The sequence below is a fragment of the Notolepis coatsorum genome (genome assembly GCF_963971535.1).
Source record: "Notolepis coatsorum genome assembly, chromosome: 9".
In the NCBI taxonomy this organism is placed as follows: domain Eukaryota; kingdom Metazoa; phylum Chordata; class Actinopteri; order Aulopiformes; family Paralepididae; genus Notolepis; species Notolepis coatsorum.
In genome coordinates, this window is record NC_140173.1 from 136,270,110 (window position 1) to 136,287,974 (window position 17,865).

The 17,865-nt window shown below is 41.4% G+C and overlaps 1 protein-coding gene across 1 annotated transcript in view; it reads right to left on the reverse strand.

Moving 5' to 3' along the window:
• The window catches only part of wapla (WAPL cohesin release factor a), a 68,835-nt gene that overhangs the window by 11,855 nt on the left and 39,115 nt on the right, over positions 1–17,865 (reverse strand). Inside the window, exons 11-15 of the mRNA XM_084321342.1 lie at positions 16,262–16,373; positions 15,962–16,059; positions 14,717–14,793; positions 11,399–11,574; positions 2,299–2,414 (exon numbers count right to left, since the gene is read on the reverse strand). Coding sequence (XP_084177468.1) covers positions 2,299–2,414; positions 11,399–11,574; positions 14,717–14,793; positions 15,962–16,059; positions 16,262–16,373 — 579 coding nt within the window. The remainder of the gene's footprint in view (positions 1–2,298; positions 2,415–11,398; positions 11,575–14,716; positions 14,794–15,961; positions 16,060–16,261; positions 16,374–17,865) is intronic.

Consider the following 17,865-nt stretch of genomic DNA (forward strand, 5'->3'; position numbering starts at 1 on the left):
CGTCCCACGTTTTCCGGCATTGCATGAAGGAGGGGGGGGGGGCAGCCTCGTAGATGTATCGTTGTAAACGCTCGTCCTGCCGGAGTATTTAAACCATGCCCGCACGGCTCAGCTCGGCCCAGAAAACAAACTACATCGTTTCAAATGGAGTGCAATACCGGCTGGAAGGCGTAGGCTGCGGTATTTGCCCGTTGCGAGCTCAGACCCATTCCCAACGATAACATCAGGCTGGATGGATGAAACATTTATGGATATAGCTAATAAAAGAAATAACGATTAAAACCCGACTTTTTTCGTCATTGGCGCAGAATGAGTTAACACTTTGACTGCCGGGAGCCGTCTTTAGACGTCTTTGCTGGCCATGCTAAAGTTGCCGGGGGACGCTGTACGTCGTCTTTATATCAATATTTCAAAAATCTGCGATCGGATTCATAATGTCCCTCCGCTGGCCTGAGATACACCAGCAGGACCCACTGAGCTCTCTGGCGGTTCAGGAGCGCCATCTGGTGGCCGATCGCGCAACCGCTTAACAGGAAGCGCAGTAGAGGTTGTGCTAGATGTCCGTATTGCTTCCGGCCACTCGGGATAGGTTCCGGCACTCTAGCTCGTCACACTACATAGCGATCGATTGCCAATAACTCGATAAACAACATGATTTGGACGTATATACCATTATACAAGCTGGAGATGGACCGGGTAATAATATATCCCATAATGATAAAATTTCTACTCGACGATGATCGCCCAACGGCGCGCGGAGACTGGGGTGAGTTTCAGCGTGTAACGTTACCGTCTTCGATAATAACTGATATTATCAACATTTGACCCACATTAGATGATTGGTATAACGCTGCCCACGGAATTATAAACGCCCCCTCGCCCATCCGGTCAACATCAGATGACGTGTAGTAACTTCTAGAAGTACGTCTAGTTGGAATTTTTTATATCGCGCTGATTGCCATCAAACTGTATTTCATCATCAATATAATGCATTTGGGGCTATATATCACGTTCTGGAGAAAGCTGCAGAAAGAGATGAAAACATACTTATACATTAGACCATACTTTACTATGAATATGTGAATGAAAAAGTTTAACGTTGCTACACAATGAACAATACATATAGGACTTTGAATGGGCCCTAATAATGGCAATGTAGCAATAGAATTTAAAAAGTTATAGCCCTGCAAAGAATGGGACTTTCTCCATAGACAAATAGCGCTGGCAATCTATGGTATATCATTAATTTAACCTTAGGCAACCAAAGTGTTAATAATAATAAAGTAAACCGCAATTTTTTTTTTATAAATAAATATCCTCAAACTAAATCCTCAATTTGAATAAAGTCATTAATCTGATTAAATGAGTCTTTTTCTTTTATTAAATCAACTTTCTTTAATGAATATAACTAATCAGTTTTAATACTATAATATTAGTGTAGCCTAATCTTTATCTGCAACTGAAGAAAAACCCCATTGGTTTAAATTCAGAATGAAAGAATATATAAAAGAAATGTATATAAAAAAATAAATAAATGAATAAAAAAAAAGATTATTAAAAATAAAAAATTTGAACGTTGATTTAGAATTCGAATGCCAACGTAATGAACGACTGAAGATCCGAACGTTCAAACGTTTGGGCTCAGCCCTAGCTTGTACCCGTATTATTCCTGTTTACCATCATTTACATAACATCTTAAGAAATTACTAATGTGTATGGGAACTGACAAAAAAGGCAGTGGTAAAGGTAAAGCTTAAAATGTAATATTGCAGCGGCAAAAGGCGCGGTAAACATTTTTGGATGCACCTAAATTATGTGCTGGTGAAATGAACATTTTTAAAGTTAGGCGGACTGGTGCAACCAATGTAAAAAGTTAGTCTGGAGCCCTGTACACAGGCACGAACAGTGGTATTAATGGTAAATGGCTGCTTTTTTATATAGCGCTTTTATCCAAAGTGCTTTACAATTTGTTACTCACATTTTACCCATTCACTCACATTCACACACCGACGGCGGAGGCAACCATGCAAGGTGCCAACCTGCTCATCGGGAGCAATTAGGGGTTAAGTGTCTTGCTCAAGGACACATCGAGGAGGAGCGGGAATCGAACCGGGAACATCCGGATTGCCAGACGACTGCTCTACTTCCCAAGCCACTGTCGCCCGGTATACAGGTACGAACAGTGACCAGGTGCCATTGTGGGATCTTTTTAGTTTTCACCTCACCATACAGTGTTCACCTTTTATTTTCTTATCACGCACACAGAGGTCTGCCTATTCTTTGTAACAAGGTCCTTACCAGTACTCGCACGTCAAAGCGCTGTTCCTGGGGGATGTAGCGCGGGACCAGCAGGACACAGTTCAGAGATGTCACTATCAGCTGCTCCTGCTCCCCAGTCTTCGTGCTTCCCCACTCTGCAGACAAAAGAATAGAGTGATTCTGGTCCTCAAACATGCAAACATTATTAACAGTACCATTAACAGATCAAACATTAAGGGCTAGATCCACAAAGAATGGATTGCACGGTGCTAGTTGCACCCTACTTAAAATTCATTATAAATTGAACATGGGGGACCCTGGTGTAAACAAGACAAAAGTCTTTCTCTGGTCTGCATCCCCTTAACAATTGTGCGTATTGAGCCTTACTGTATTCTACCCATTCTACAATCTGTTAATAAAAGTTTCAATCTGTAAGTAGGGTGCAACTAGCACCGTGCAATCCATTCTTTGTGGATCTAGCCCTAAGTCTTTTATGACAAGGAGGTAAATATATCAGTGTTAGGCCTGTCACGATAACACATTTTGCTGGGCGATTAATTGTCCCAGAAATTATTGCGATAAGTGATATTATTGCGGTTTTGAGAGAAATAATTTTTTTGAGAAATGTATTTCCCAAAAGTTTTCAATCAACTTTTTTTTTTACTAATATAATGATAATAGCATAATAATGCAAGGAAACCGTTTCAAAGTGCAATAAACCTTTATTTAACATTGGAAGACATTTTAAATATCCTAAATTACTACCTAACCAATCAGATATGAGGTAGCGTCAGAAGCAGAGTAACCTCGTTCCCAGTTTTATCTCCGTGAGAGCAATGATAAAACGAGCAGAGCAATGTGTGTGGACAAGAGGCGGGTTGCTACGTTTACTGTAGGAAGGGGCTTTTAGACCCATGTTTGTATTTTTTGCTTCGAAAAGAGGGACATCCTCTCAATATGCGGGATGTGGGACATTAGGTAAAATGGCTGTGCACTGCAGTATACAACCAAAAGCGGGACGCCTGGTCACCCTAACTGTGGCTCGCGTTTGTTTACTGTGGCTCGCGGATTATGTGATGGGCAAGCTACTTGGAAAATGTAGTAAGCTACACTACCAGTTACTCTTGATTAAAATATAGCTCAACAATAATCAAATAAACACAAATATATACTATCTCTATTGGAATGGAGACTTTTCAGCACAGGATAAACTAGGGATGGGCAAAAAAAACAGATCGATTGATCACATGATGTACTTGAGTACTCGTGGAGGAAAACGCTGTACAAAATAAACGTCTTTTCCGGTGTTTTAGACTTTGCTCTTTTATTTTGAAACCCACCGACCGGAAGTATTGTTGTTATTATCCTAGCAGAACCTATGAGCGGACAACTTGTGTCGTCCGGTTCTGTGTTTTTGAGCTAATGATAAAACAAATGTTGAGATTGTTGGTGAACAACTAACTTTAGGTTAGTTTTAACGTTAGCTACTAACGTTAGATGCAGCTACTACAGGCAATCAACGATGAGGAGGAAGCATCATAGCATCAACACTAGATCTTTAATCTTTATTTAGCAGTCCAGTTTCTCCGGGCAGTAGCGTATAGCGTTTGTTCACGCTACATCACTACTTGGGTCTAAAAATAGCTACACTACAAAGAACGCTACTTGGTTCAAAAGGAGTGACGCTACCATCACGCTACTGAGAAATGTAGTTGTTAAGCTATGTAGCGTTGCTACTGCCCAACATATGCATGGTGCTCACAGGAGCTCCCGTGCTGTACTCTGTAGTAACGCCAGCGGCCCGCCTCCCCACACGGAGAGGTACTGGTTCCCGCCTCATTAAAACAAACACGCAAATAGCAATTAATTGCGCCCATCAAAATCATTGCATTCATTTTCATTATTGCGCGATAAATTGATTTATTGCTTATTGCAACAGGCCTAAGTGTGGGCAAGTATGTCAAATGTGGCTATATAGTGCCATTAATGATACTGATAGACTGTACACCAAGGACTGTGCTGTGCTTTTGATAGAAAACTCGTACACATTCTAAGAATATATATATATATATATATATATATATATATATATATATATATATATATACTAGTGCTGTCAAACGATTAAAATATTTAACTCGATTAATCGCATGATTGTCCATAGTTAACTCGCGATTAATCGCAAATTAATCTTTTTTTTTTTTTTTTCCCTTAAACAGATCTTTTTCAAGTTCCAAGTTTTAATACTCTTATCAACATGCGAGTCAACAAATGCTTGCTTTGTGCAGCCATTTAACACAAAAGGATGACCCTCATGCATTGCAAATTTGCATCAAATTCAAAACAGAGTGATGCACAAAATAACTTAAAAGAAAATAATAATTTAAAACAATGAATAAAGTGTGCATGAAATAATAGGGGAAAGAAAACGTTAGGAACTTGTTACATTCACACACACAAGGGCTGATTAATCACACACCCCCCTCTCTCCCTCACACACACTCTCCCAGCTCTTTTTCTCTTTTGCCCCTTCCTCATCTCGCTCACCCCCCTCTCTCTCTATATCACACACACACACACACTTCAGAAACAAACATAGTATCAATGAGAGCATCAATAATACACCTGAGTGAAGTCTAGTAAAAAAATCTTTTTTTTTTAGTTAATCTTGAGTTAAAAAAAATTAGTGGCATTAATAGAATCGGGAGTTAACGTGATATTAACGCGATATATTTGACAGCCTTAATATATACACACACAATTTTTTTTTTCTTTTATAAATACAAACATCATACACAAGACAAACATAGAAAACAGCCAAGAGGAAGTGACATATGACCGACAAGATGATAACAAACTCTAACAAATAAATAATTAATGAAGCAATTAACCAACTAAATCAATTAAAGGGGAACTATTTTACTATTTCTTTCACTATTTGGGCACTTTTACACAATTCCTGTGAGTTTATGGAACACCTGTGTAATTTTTAATTTTTTTTAATTCATTGTTTTGTATTTCTAATCAAGTCCTCAAAAACAGCATTTTTCTACCTCAAGATCTTAAGCCGTTTTGAGCCTGGGCTCCAACCACAATGGTAAACCTGAACCACCGCCTGAACATTATCATGCAGCGGTGTCTCTCTGACATCACAAATCAGCACATTTTCAGATGACTCAGTTCAGTGAGGGTGAATATTGTGAGAGAATTGGAAGAATGCGCCAATATGAGAATTAGAGACATAGATCATATTAATATAAGTCCACATAGCTAGGAAACAATGCTAAACACTGAAAAAGGCCATTTATAAGATAGTTCCCCTTTAAAGGGGTTATGCACTGCTATTCCTAGCACTATTTGGGCAACTTTACACACTTCCTGTGAGTCTATGTAACACATCTGTAATTTTTATTCCAAAAATAATCATTGTTTTATATTTCTAATCTTGTACTCAAAACCAGCATTTTTCAGCCTCATGAAAGCAGGCTATTATTGGCTTGGCTCCAACCATACTAGCAGAATGCTTTGAGTGACAGCCACCCACCAAATAGCTCCGCCCATCTCCCCGTCAGAGATTAGGTTTCAGGTTACATACAAATATGGTATGTCATAAATATAGAGATGTAGCAGTACTGTCTATCTATATATGTTACCACTATTTGTAAAAGCCACAACCACGTTACCATATTTGTAATAATGTAAATCATTGTGTCGTTGTACATATTGTGTATACACCGTTAGAAGCTAACATAGCTTAGCTTGGTAGCTATTGTGCTAACAACATATCCCGACGTCCGGCTCGCTGGCCGGCATGCACGCCCGACACAAAATGGTTCTCTCCTCTCTGTACACCCCCGTCCCCACGGGTACCCTGCCGGGGAGCCCATGGACGCGACAACGGCGGCAGCCGTAGGGTGCTCGAGCCCGCCGTAACGCTAGTGGTACACAATAGCTATGAGCTAACTAACGCTACGGCCGCCGCTGTTGTCGCGTCCACAAGCTCCCCGGCAGGACACCCGCGAGAACGGGGGCACACAAGGAGGAGAGAACCACCCCAAATCGAGCACTCATGCCGGCCGACAAGCCGGACACCGCGGTTGTTGTTAGCACAATAGTAGCCCACTGTGATGCACCGAGTGGGCCACCATTGATCAACATGCAGCGATGTGTAGCTTGCATGATGCGTGTGCAGTGCTTTGCCACACAGGTCTGAGAAGAGGACCTGCACATGATAGCAACCGGGAGCGTCGCGGAGCATTCAGCCTGCTGGCTACCTAGATCCACTTCAACCAGCCGAGCGTCGGGAGCTCCAGCAGCTTGTCGATGTGCTAATAGCCTGGAGCCAGCTACCGTTAGCTTGCAGAGGCTCCAGCACACCGACAAGCTGTGTAGCCAGCAGGCTGAATGCTCCGCGACGCTGGTTGAAGTGGATCTAGGTAGCCAGCAGGCTGAATGCTCAACGACGCTCCCGGTTGCTAACGCCGGCCCCGGCTGGTGCTAAGTAGCTAGCGATCGCTCCCGAGTCCCGAGAGCTAACGCCGGTCTGTCTGTCGAAGACCGAGGGAACCGCATCAGGCTTCAGCTGATTAGTGATCTTCTGGACAAGCCTTCCACCCTGCAGGTAGCAAGAATGGAGGCGGGCATTACTAAAACCACAGAGCCAATCACATCACTGTGCGCTATAAACAGCGCCCTGTGACGTGCACCAGGTCGTCAAATCAACATGACCTGATTTACTAGAGGCAAAGAGGGGATGGGCTGTAGCTGAGGAATTCGCCAATATAGTATTTAGGCCCAAAAACACATTGATACGAACTCCTATTACTATAATACAATGCTAGAGACTGAAAAATGACATTTATAATGCATAGCACCTTTAATTAACCTCTTAAACCGAGCAGTCCGGTACTGGATCTCTACAGAATGTATGAATTAATGTTGCGTTTTTTCTCTCAAATGTAGCCAAGAGTAAAGACCCTAACCCTGTCAAAACCGCAGTCAACGTGTATATTTTCAGCATAGTTTGATTACCAACTGTTAGTGAAATATAAGATTATAGAAATCTCAGGGCATTGAGTCGGAAACTGGTGCATATTGACGAGAGGAAGTGGCGCAGCCAAAAGTGAGTGTAGTATTTTGAAGGAATAGACCCAGGGCTTTCGAATAACTACACTACCCAGGTGACGCCAGCCCCTGTCAATCATCCGACTTCTGGATTAACTTTTTTTATTTCTCATATTTTTCGGGATTATCTCCCACAAACCTGAACGTTTATTGCCATGTCTTATGCCTGTATTTTTTTACTGTTGTGAAGCACTTTGAACTGCAACTTCTGTATGAAAAGTGCTATACAAATAAAGATTATTATTATATTTGTTGTAGCCAATTTGATGATTTTACCGTGGTTACTTTATTGTATGAAGGTGCTGTGTTATTGTCAAGGTGTTATTGAGATTATTGACTAATTAGCTGGGCAGTGGGCATAGGCGGGGCTCAGATGATCTCGGGCACAGCCTATTTGTATGCGTGTCACAGGTGCGCAGCGGGAGGGAATTGGGGAACAGTCACAGGGAAGCCACACAGTTTTTCAACCGTGCGTATTTTGTTTGTTTTCAGTTGTTGAGTTATTTTCAGGTTTATTTTGCAACAAGTTTATTTGTTTAAGTTACAGTTTAAACACAGAGTTTATGTTATGCTTTGCTTTATCCACCCTGCAAGCGAAAATAAAACTTTTTAAATGCACTCAAGACGACCTGATTTACTGTCAACAGCACCATGCGTTGGAAAGAGCTTCGTGCCATTTCCCTCACTGGCATCTTTTTGTTGTTCGGTTGCCCTTATAATATTATTATAAAACAGAACGCAGTTAGTTTCTCTACCTTTCTGTGAGTCTAGCAAAAAACGGCGTTGAAATCTGAGAAATTTACATTATAAAAACATAACTGTACTTACAGTAAATTTCCTTCAGTTTGTGAATCATGTCTGGTGATACTAAACCATTGGAAAGGGGGGATTTGGCCCGATCCATAGATGTGCGATTTGGCCATAATAAGGTAATTTATAGACCTGATATTCTATAATCATATTTCAAATTGCATTGGTCCGGATGGGAGAATTCAGTACTGTATCTACAAAACCTTCTGTTTAATCATCTTCCCTTTATTCATTTGCTTAGATTTGTACATGTGATTTCAAGAAGGTGCTGAATGAGCTCAGTGGCAATTTTTCATGCCTGGTAAATTTTAGCATGGTGTTATTCACCATCAAAGATAATAAAAAAAAAATTATGTAAAGAATAAAGAATTGATATTGTTCTTTGGTTCATCACAATTTACTAGGGGTGTAACAGCCCGCTTCAGTTGGATTCAGAGGCGTGCTCCACGCACATTTTCACAGAAATACACTCAATATCTGCATTATTACCACACATATAGATGTTGTTCAACCAGCTAATGTGTCTGTATCTTTCCCAATACAAATAAACCATATTACTATACTTTTTCAGGAGTACAGTCACAATGATCATCATTCTAAAATGACATTCTAATGAATTATATAATAACTGGTTATACATGCAAAATGGACAATAGAACACTGGAACTGGAAATCTTTCAAAACTCTTCAAACGGGGACTGACTTCGCATATAGACTAGGCATTTACAGCTGTTCCAATGTAAACGTGCCTTCCTCCGTGCACTTTCGCCCGCTCTGAAGTCGGACTCTGTGTGCCAGGCCACGCGCGCAACTTCGCACGGAACCCGCGAGTGCCTGCGTGCGCGGCTGGTATGCCGGGGCCGTAACGATGCATCGATTAATCGAAATGCATCGATTCTAATGTGACGATTCAACTGCATCGATTTGAAAATGTTAGAATCTATTATAATCAAAATTAACACTATGGGTGCCGGCCAGAAATCCGGAAAATGACTGGATTGCCAGCGCTATTTGTCTATGGAGAAATTCCCCTTCTTTGCAGGGCTATAACTTTTTAAATTCTATTGCTACATTGCCATTATTAGGGCCCATTCAAAGTCCTATATGTATTGTTCATTGTGTAGCAACGTTAAACTTTTTCATTCACATATTCATAGTAAAGTATGGTCTAATGTATAAGTATGTTTTCATCTCTTTCTGCAGCTTTCTCCAGAACGTGATATATAGCCCCAAATGCATTATATTGATGATGAAATAGTTTGATGGCAATCGGGGCGATATAAAAAATTTCAATTGGACGTACTTCTAGAATGATCTACGTATGATCTGATGATGACCGGATGGGCGGGGGATCGTTTATAATTCCGTGGGCAGCGTTATATCATTCATCTAGTGTGGGTGATATGTTCATCATAACAGTTTATATGGAATACGATCAAAAATAACGCTGAATCTTACCGTATCCTCCTCGCGCCGTTGGGCGATGAGCGTGGAAACAGTCATTTACCTATTATGGTATGTAGAAATATCAGGTCCATTTCCAGCTTGTATAATAGTATATATGTCCAAATCATGTTGTTTATCGAGTTATTGGCAATCGATCGCTATGTATTGTGTCGAGATAGAGTCCCGGTAGCCAAACAGAGTGCCCGGAAGTAATACGGCCGACCAGCACAACCTCCATAGCACTTCCTGTTTGGCGATTGCGCCGATCGGCCACCAGATGGCGCTCCTGAACCGCCAGAGAGCTCAGTGGGTCCTCCTGGTGGATCTCAGGCCAGCGGAGGGGAAATATGAATCCGATCGCAGATTTTTGAAATATTGATATAAGGACGCTGTAAAGCGTCCTCCGGCAACTTGAGCATGGCCGGGAATGACGCTTTTAAGCGTTTTCCGGCAGTCAAAGTGTTAATCGGGGGGAAAAATACGTTTTTTTATTTTTGTGTGTATTGTTTTTATTGACCTATAGTCCATTCATGCTGAGTGAATCAGTTCCCCCAGCCACATTTGTGTATAATTCTTTTTGGGGGGGAATTAACTGATAGAAAATGTATCGAAAATGTATCGAATCGAGGTCAAATGAAGAGATTTCATGATGCATTGAATCGTTGCCTGAATAATCGTAATCGAAATTATTACAATATTTCTGACACTGGGAATACATTCCCTGAGATCCATAGATGTCCCTAGATACCAAGAACATGCAAATGGACCTTGTAGAAGTGGAGCAATCTTCCACTTCTTTCAGAAAATAGGGCTAGGGCTCAAGAGGTTAATCAATCGATCAACCAAACATTTTTAGAGAAGAGAGGGAAAAATGGGAATGAAATGTTATTTTTGTATGAGTATAGAAGAATGTAGTTGTGCAGGAACCCAGCAAGACCAGCAAGTGCAGGGTTGTCCCTGGCTTTATGCTGCCGTGTTGCAGGTGAACGTGGGACGGTGGGCCACTGGGCCGGGGTCACCAAGCAAATCATGTTATTTAAAAAACTATACATTTTCATATAATTTTGGATTATTGTTCGTCTGACCATATCTATGAAAAAATACTTTGATTAACAACATGATTTAATTAAACCTATACATTTGCAACATGTCCATCTCAACCTTGTTTTGGTGGCTGTACCCCCTTTCACAGCTGTGTGGAGTTATGGTGTGGATTTGTGGTGCCATCTACTGGGTAATAGTGTAATTACCTGGGGAAGCTATTTACCGCCTAGGAGGCTGCACGTCCACAAACTGACTTTTTTTTAACTCAAGTTTTTCTTCTCCTTCCATATTTCCTGTTCAATAGACTTGCGCTGCCAACACTGAAGTGGCTAGGCTTTCAGGGGCGCAAATAATCGTGTTAAGTTTTGACATGGATGATTAGCTGCGGTATATAAATAATCTTGTTAAGTTTTGACATGGATGATTAGCTGCGGTATATAAAAGGATGATCAACTTTGCATTTGTTCATTTCAGGGGGAATCGTTCCATTTCACGGAGGCACTGCTGAGGGGCTGTTCAGACATCAGTCTTGCGGAACGATTCTTTTGTAATGAACAATGGAGCGTTAGTTATATGTAAATCTTTTTCGGTTATGGTGAAAACTATTGACGTGAATTGGAAATGATAGCCTACGTTTTGTTTTTTAGGAAGAGGACTGAACTATGACTCAACAAATCATGAGACGCCTGTGACGCCATGACAACCACGGACGTACCATTGTCGTGGGTGAGATTGAGCAGCACTCCGATGATGGCCCTCATGCAGTCCTCCACTGCCTTGCCCACATTGTTGAAACTGCAGTGAGGAAGAGCCGAGCCCAACGAAGACAGAGCGCTGTTGTTCAACTCCCTGCTATAGCGCTGGATCAGATCCTCACAGTACCGCAAGCCTCTGAGAGAGAGAAAGAGAGACAGAGAGAGAGCGAGAGCGAGGGGGTTGAAAGACAGACCAGATATTAGGTGATGATAGTAATCTAATCACAACAGGCTTTTGGAACTACGGCTTTACGGCACTTTATAACCAAGTGACTGACAGCAATTGTGGGTGACGGCAAACAAAATTAACAGCTCATCCTAAATATAGTAAGATCTGAGAATAGCACAGTGTAAGTAATAGCTCAATAAAGTGCCCAGAGACTAAATTAATGACCAAGTCAATGAAAAGGTTTCATTTAGATTATCAGTCTACCTCTCTGTGAACACTGTACTGCAGGAAACCGCAGTAACAGCAGTTTTTGTCAAGGTTTCAAATCAATAAAAGAGATAATTCTTTCAGTGGCCATACACTACATATACTGTAGATTGATTATAGAAAGGTTAGTGGGAATATGAATTAGAAATATCCCAAATTGATATTAAAATCAATCAAAAGTTTGGTAATGGCTACATAGTGGTATGTCTTCAGCTCAAGTCAACTTCCCCAAAACAAACATGAGAGCCAAGTAATACAAGTTGAATTCACTGTGGGGATTTGAACCAATGGAGGTTTGAATACCCCCCACTTAAAGGGGCACGTCGCCTAAAAACAATGATTTATTTTGCACATAATCTCCTACATCCAAAAACATTGGGAGTCAATTAGTTTGAATATGGCCACCAGTGATGTCATCAGGGACATTGAATGTTTGTGTTAATTACAGCTCCATGAAATTATGTATATGATGGAAAAAATAGCAATACCTCACCTTATAGGTACCTATATATTCTAAGGTTTCTCTCCTCCACATTTTTCCCTATTGTTAGGTTTTAGTGAGTTTTTCCTTACCTTCGCGTGGGGTATGTCTGGGAGTGCTTGCATTCTTTCATTTATTTGCATTTATCTTAAATTTTTTGGACCTTATGGTGTTCTTGTTCTGTTCTTGACTTATTGTTATGTTTTCTTCTTGACTTGTTTAAAGAAGACCTGTACGGCCCATGGGGACATTAACGTGTGTTGTCGGGCCTTATAAATAAATTTGATTTGATTTGATATATACTGCTACCTTATCATTTCATTGAGCTGTAATTAACACAACACAAGGATTCAGTGTTCCCGATCACTGGTGGCCATATTCAAACTAATTTACTCTCAACTCTTAAACTAAATGAATGTGTGTAAAAATGTTTGTTTTTGGCGAAGTACCCCTTTAACACATTGGACGCCAAAAACGAGTATACTCGTTATTGCCCGCCATGCGTTGTGCGCCAGAAACTAGTTAACTAGTTTTTGGGATCAATATTAAATTTTTTCGCCATGGCATTCATAATTCATCCAGCCTCCCTCCGGGACTGCAGCTGGACCCTGTCTGATATTGCGAAGTCTCAATACCGCCACCTGGTGGATGTCGGGCGAGTTACACTCCAAGCCAAACCGGAAGTGGCGCTTTAGGAATTACTGCAGAAAACCTTAAAAACATACTTATATTCTCGACGGTACTAACAAGACAATGTATGAATGAAAAAATATAATGTTCCCACAGCCGGAACGATAGATACCCGATGTTGAATGGGCCATAGTGGATATAGCTATAATATTTAAAAAAGTATAGCCCTGCAAAGAAGGTAAACATCTCCATAGGGTTACAGCACTGGCAGACTGGGCACAAGGATGGGTACAATGCATGGCGGACAATGTTAATGAATGGTTGTACTTGGTGACAAATTTTGTATCCAGAAAAACAGAGTTTTAGACATTGCTCGCTGTGCCCCAACACCCTATATGCAAGTAAAAGAAGCATTTTTTACGTATTAGCATTACTTTCTTATCTGCATGATAGCTATATATATATTCAGGGGTTAGGTAAAAATCATAAATATTCATTGATGAGTTTACATCTGGATATGGCCATGCACGCGTGTGTGCACGTCCTAACTACAAATACTCCCAAATACAAAACATACCTACAAATACACCGGAACACAACTACAAATATTCCCAAATTCAAACACAACTACAAATACTCCCAAATACAAATACACCTACAAATACTCAAATACAAAACACAACTACAAATACACCCAAACAAAACTACAAATACTCCCAAATTCAAACACAACTACAAATACTCCCAAATACAAAACACAATTACAAATACTCTCAAATTCAAACACAACTACAAATACTCCCAAATTAAAACACAACTACAAATACACCCAGCTGGTTCTCTTCAACATCTATTATCTTTGTCTCAGCCTCCACAGGATCGATATCCACAATTTGGACCTTGATACGCTATACCACGACTATCTGTGCCCTGGCAAAGAAATGCCATTTTCAAATCACGTCTTAATTCATTAGAGCTGGTATATATTACCACTTCAATGAATGAGTGCTTTAAATGGTTACATTAGGGTCATGTTTTACTCCGTCAGAGAGTTAATGGCACAGTGTCTAAGGCTTGAAATCACAGAGAACAGTAATGAATCATATAGGATTCTTTGTGATGAATACAACTTTTCCCAGAAGGCGGAACAAATATCAATCAGCCATTAACCCATGAATATTTAGCATCCCTACACGTCATCAGTCAGAACTGCCAATTGTGGAGGAAAGTCTGCTCCAGCCAACCGTGTGAGACTAACAGAGTTTGCTTGTGCCCAGGCCGGGGCGAAAGAAGCAGGGACAGACGAAATCATAAGAAAATAAATGACTGGAACGTTATTTTAAAACGTGAACTGACAAACCAAAACAGAACCAGACTGCCAACCTGGGAGGTTTGGTAGAAGTTTGAACATTTAGAAGTTGCATGGGATATCAAGCAAGAAGGGCACTCAGACAGATGCCTTGATTTCAAATGGACGGTGGAAATTGGCCTGCCATCAACCGATGTGCCAAGTTTTATCCAAATTGAATCAGAGCTGTAGGAACTATGGCTGGAGTGGACAGACACACAGATGGCAGCAATTGCAATACCCCCTTCGCAGCGCTCCCCACACACCACGCACGTGTGTTTAATCCATTTCCACGCCAAAATATCCTTTGTGTATAGATATGTTGCTTATCTTTGACAACACTAGTCCATAGTTATTTGTCCTAGCTCCCAGCTGATTCTCACCTGGCAGAGGAGACAATGAGCTGCGAGTCTTTATATGCAATCAAGTAACCCTGGTTCTCTGGGTTCTGCACCGTCACCTATTGGCAGACAAAACAAAAATGGACGACGGAGGAGAAGAGAGAGGATGGGGGGGAGAGAGGAGAAAAGTAAAGTCAGTGAAAGACATTTTGAAATGAAGATTCACTTGAAGTGTGTAAATTAAAGGTCCCATGCATTGCTATTCCTTGCACTATTTGGGTAACTTTACACAATTCCTGTGAGTCTATGGAACACATCTGTAAAGTTTTTTCCCCAAAAAATGCATTGTTTTATATTTTTAATCAAGTACTCAAAAGCAAAGTTTTTCAACCTCAGGATTTCATGCTGTTTGTGCTGGGCTCCGCCCATAAGCACTTTGAGTGACAGTCACCCTCACAGTCTGTGACTGGCAGACAGAGAGAGAGATAGAGAGATTGATGGATATACTAATTAATTTCGCCGCGGGGGGGCATAATCCCACGGGACAATGCATTGGTAACTTGTTTCGAAGACAATATATACCTCTGTGAGTATTATTGCACGGATCGGAATACAGGCGTGCGCATGGGAGCGTGCGCAAAGATATTTCGACAGTGCTCCCGAGGTCCCTCTCTCTCTACACAGGTTGTGTGTAAAATGCGTGTGCGTTTGTGTTTCACACACTCCTGCGCTGCGGTCCCTCTCTCTCTACCAGGGAGAAGCCCCACACGTCAGGTTGTGTGTTAATGCATGCGTTTGTGTTTCCCGCGCGTGCCATCAGGTTGTGTGTAAAATGCGTGCGTTTGTTTCCCCGACAGACGCTCCTCTCTCTATCTCTCTTCCTCTCTCTATCTCTCTCTCTCTCCCTCTCTCTTGCTCGCTTGGTCACTGCCTCGCTTCACTTTGAGGAAGTGAAGGTATTTCCACTCGCTCTGCTGTTGAGGGGGCGGAGATATGCAAATCAGTACCTTATTCACGTCAGCAATACTGTCGAATCAGAATGGCTTAGTTGAGTGAGGGAAGATCTCGTTAACTCGAGACTAGACTGATGAGTCAATATGATAATTAACGACACAGACCACATTGATATAATCCCCCATTGCTAGGAAACAATGCTAAACACTGGAAAAGGCCATTTATAATGCATGGGACCTTTAAACCTTGTGTGAGATGAGAGGAATTCCGTTTATTTTGGCCTCGAGTGCTGCTCTTCTATCAGTTTTGAGTGAGTGACTGTTGAGTACTTACGCTCTCAAGCACTCTCAAACACCTCTCTGCCCCCAATAAAGAGGCCACCAGGTTCTCCTTGTCTTCCTCTTGGCTCAGGTTCTGCACACACTCTTTCACTGCGGACAACACACAGGAAAATAATTATTATGTAGCCTGATTTAAAAAGGTCAACAGCTGTGGTCCAAATGTCCAAGAAAAGGACACACTATACTGGAACACAAGCCTATGCAAAAACAGTCTTCCCAAATGCCACACTTATAGCGTTCACTTGCAAAATGCCAACACACAAACTTAATTAAAGTCCATGTACACGCCTACCTTTGTCTATAATGTGGTCCAGGCCTCCTAATAGCCGTAGCTCTTCTTTGAACCAGTCCCCGGCTCTCTTGGAAGTCAGAGACAGAAGGGTCTCCATGGCCAGATGACCAGTCTGCAGTGGAGACATCATCATTATCAACACAGTGGCCACACGCCCACTCCATTCATTGTTTCCACACAACCACAAACAACGTCTGTTTGAATCACAACAAAGTTCAAAAACAAAAACATTACCTCTAATCACATCCACCATTATTATCGCTGACACAAGTATCAATTATCGGTTAACACTTTGGATGCCAACAACGAGTATACTCGTTATTGCCAGCCATGCGTTGTGCGCCAACAAGGGAACTCGTTTTTGGGATTAATATTTCAATTCATCCAGCCTCCCTCCGGGACGCAGCTGGACCCTGTTCTGATATTGCAACACCTCAATACCGCCGCCTGGTAGATTTCGGGCGAGTTACACTCCACGCCAAACCGGAAGTGGCGCATCAGGGAAATTCCTCCACCAGAGATATATTGTAACGTGGGTCTAGATACACAATCGAGTGCATTTGGGATCGCTTTCGAAACGCAATAATCAATATGATTTCGGCGTTTATTGCGTCATACAAACGGGAAATGGATCTAGCAGATCGACGTCAAATAATTGGAATATTTTTCCTCCAGTCTCACGGCGAACGGTAAGAGGAATCTAACGTTATTTTCAGCCCGATTGTCAATTTCTTTGTTTGCAATCAGTCTGATCAACGTATCAACCCATACTAAATAAAGCCGTCACCGACGATCAAGGAATTATAAACGACCCCCCCCCCTTTCCTTCACGCATGATGAAGCATAATGTATACCGAAAACCTTAAAAACATACTTATATTCACGACGGTATTAACACAACAATGTATGAATGAAAAAATATAAGATAAGATACCCGATGTTGAATGGGCCATAGTAATGTCGATATAGCTATAATATTTAAAAAGTTATAGCCCTGCAAAGAAGGTAAACATCTCCATAGGCTCACAGCGCTGGCAGACTGGGCACAAAGATGGGCATACTGCGTGGCAGACAATGTGTTAAGGTTTACCTACACTGGGTAAGAGGGGTATTATGGTGACGATAATGTTCTCCTTTATCCAGGACCATATTATAAACGGTCTCGGACAGCAATGAGCTTCTACCCATTAGCTTTTCCCGATGTTCACTGACTCATGCCCTGTTTTCCTGTGCGTTTGCTTGTGTGTCCCCCCGTAAAACAGATGTGATTGTTGTCTATATGTTGTCTAGATGTATCTATGTGTATATATACCCTCTGTACAGCACTTGTACAGCACTTTGGTTGACATGTGTCATGTTAAATGTGCTCTATAAATAAATCTGATTGATTGAATGAGGCCAAGGGCATGTGTGGCAGTGACCCACCATATTGATCTCTATATCCAGGCATATGAACCGTCTCAGACAGCTATAGAATCAAAACAACCCATTAGTCCAAGCTAGACTGGGGCCTGTGGGAGGTGCAGCAGTGACCCACCGTCATGTATCCAGGTACATATTGTAACGGCCATGGATGCCTAAACACGTCAGACGCTTTAGTTGAC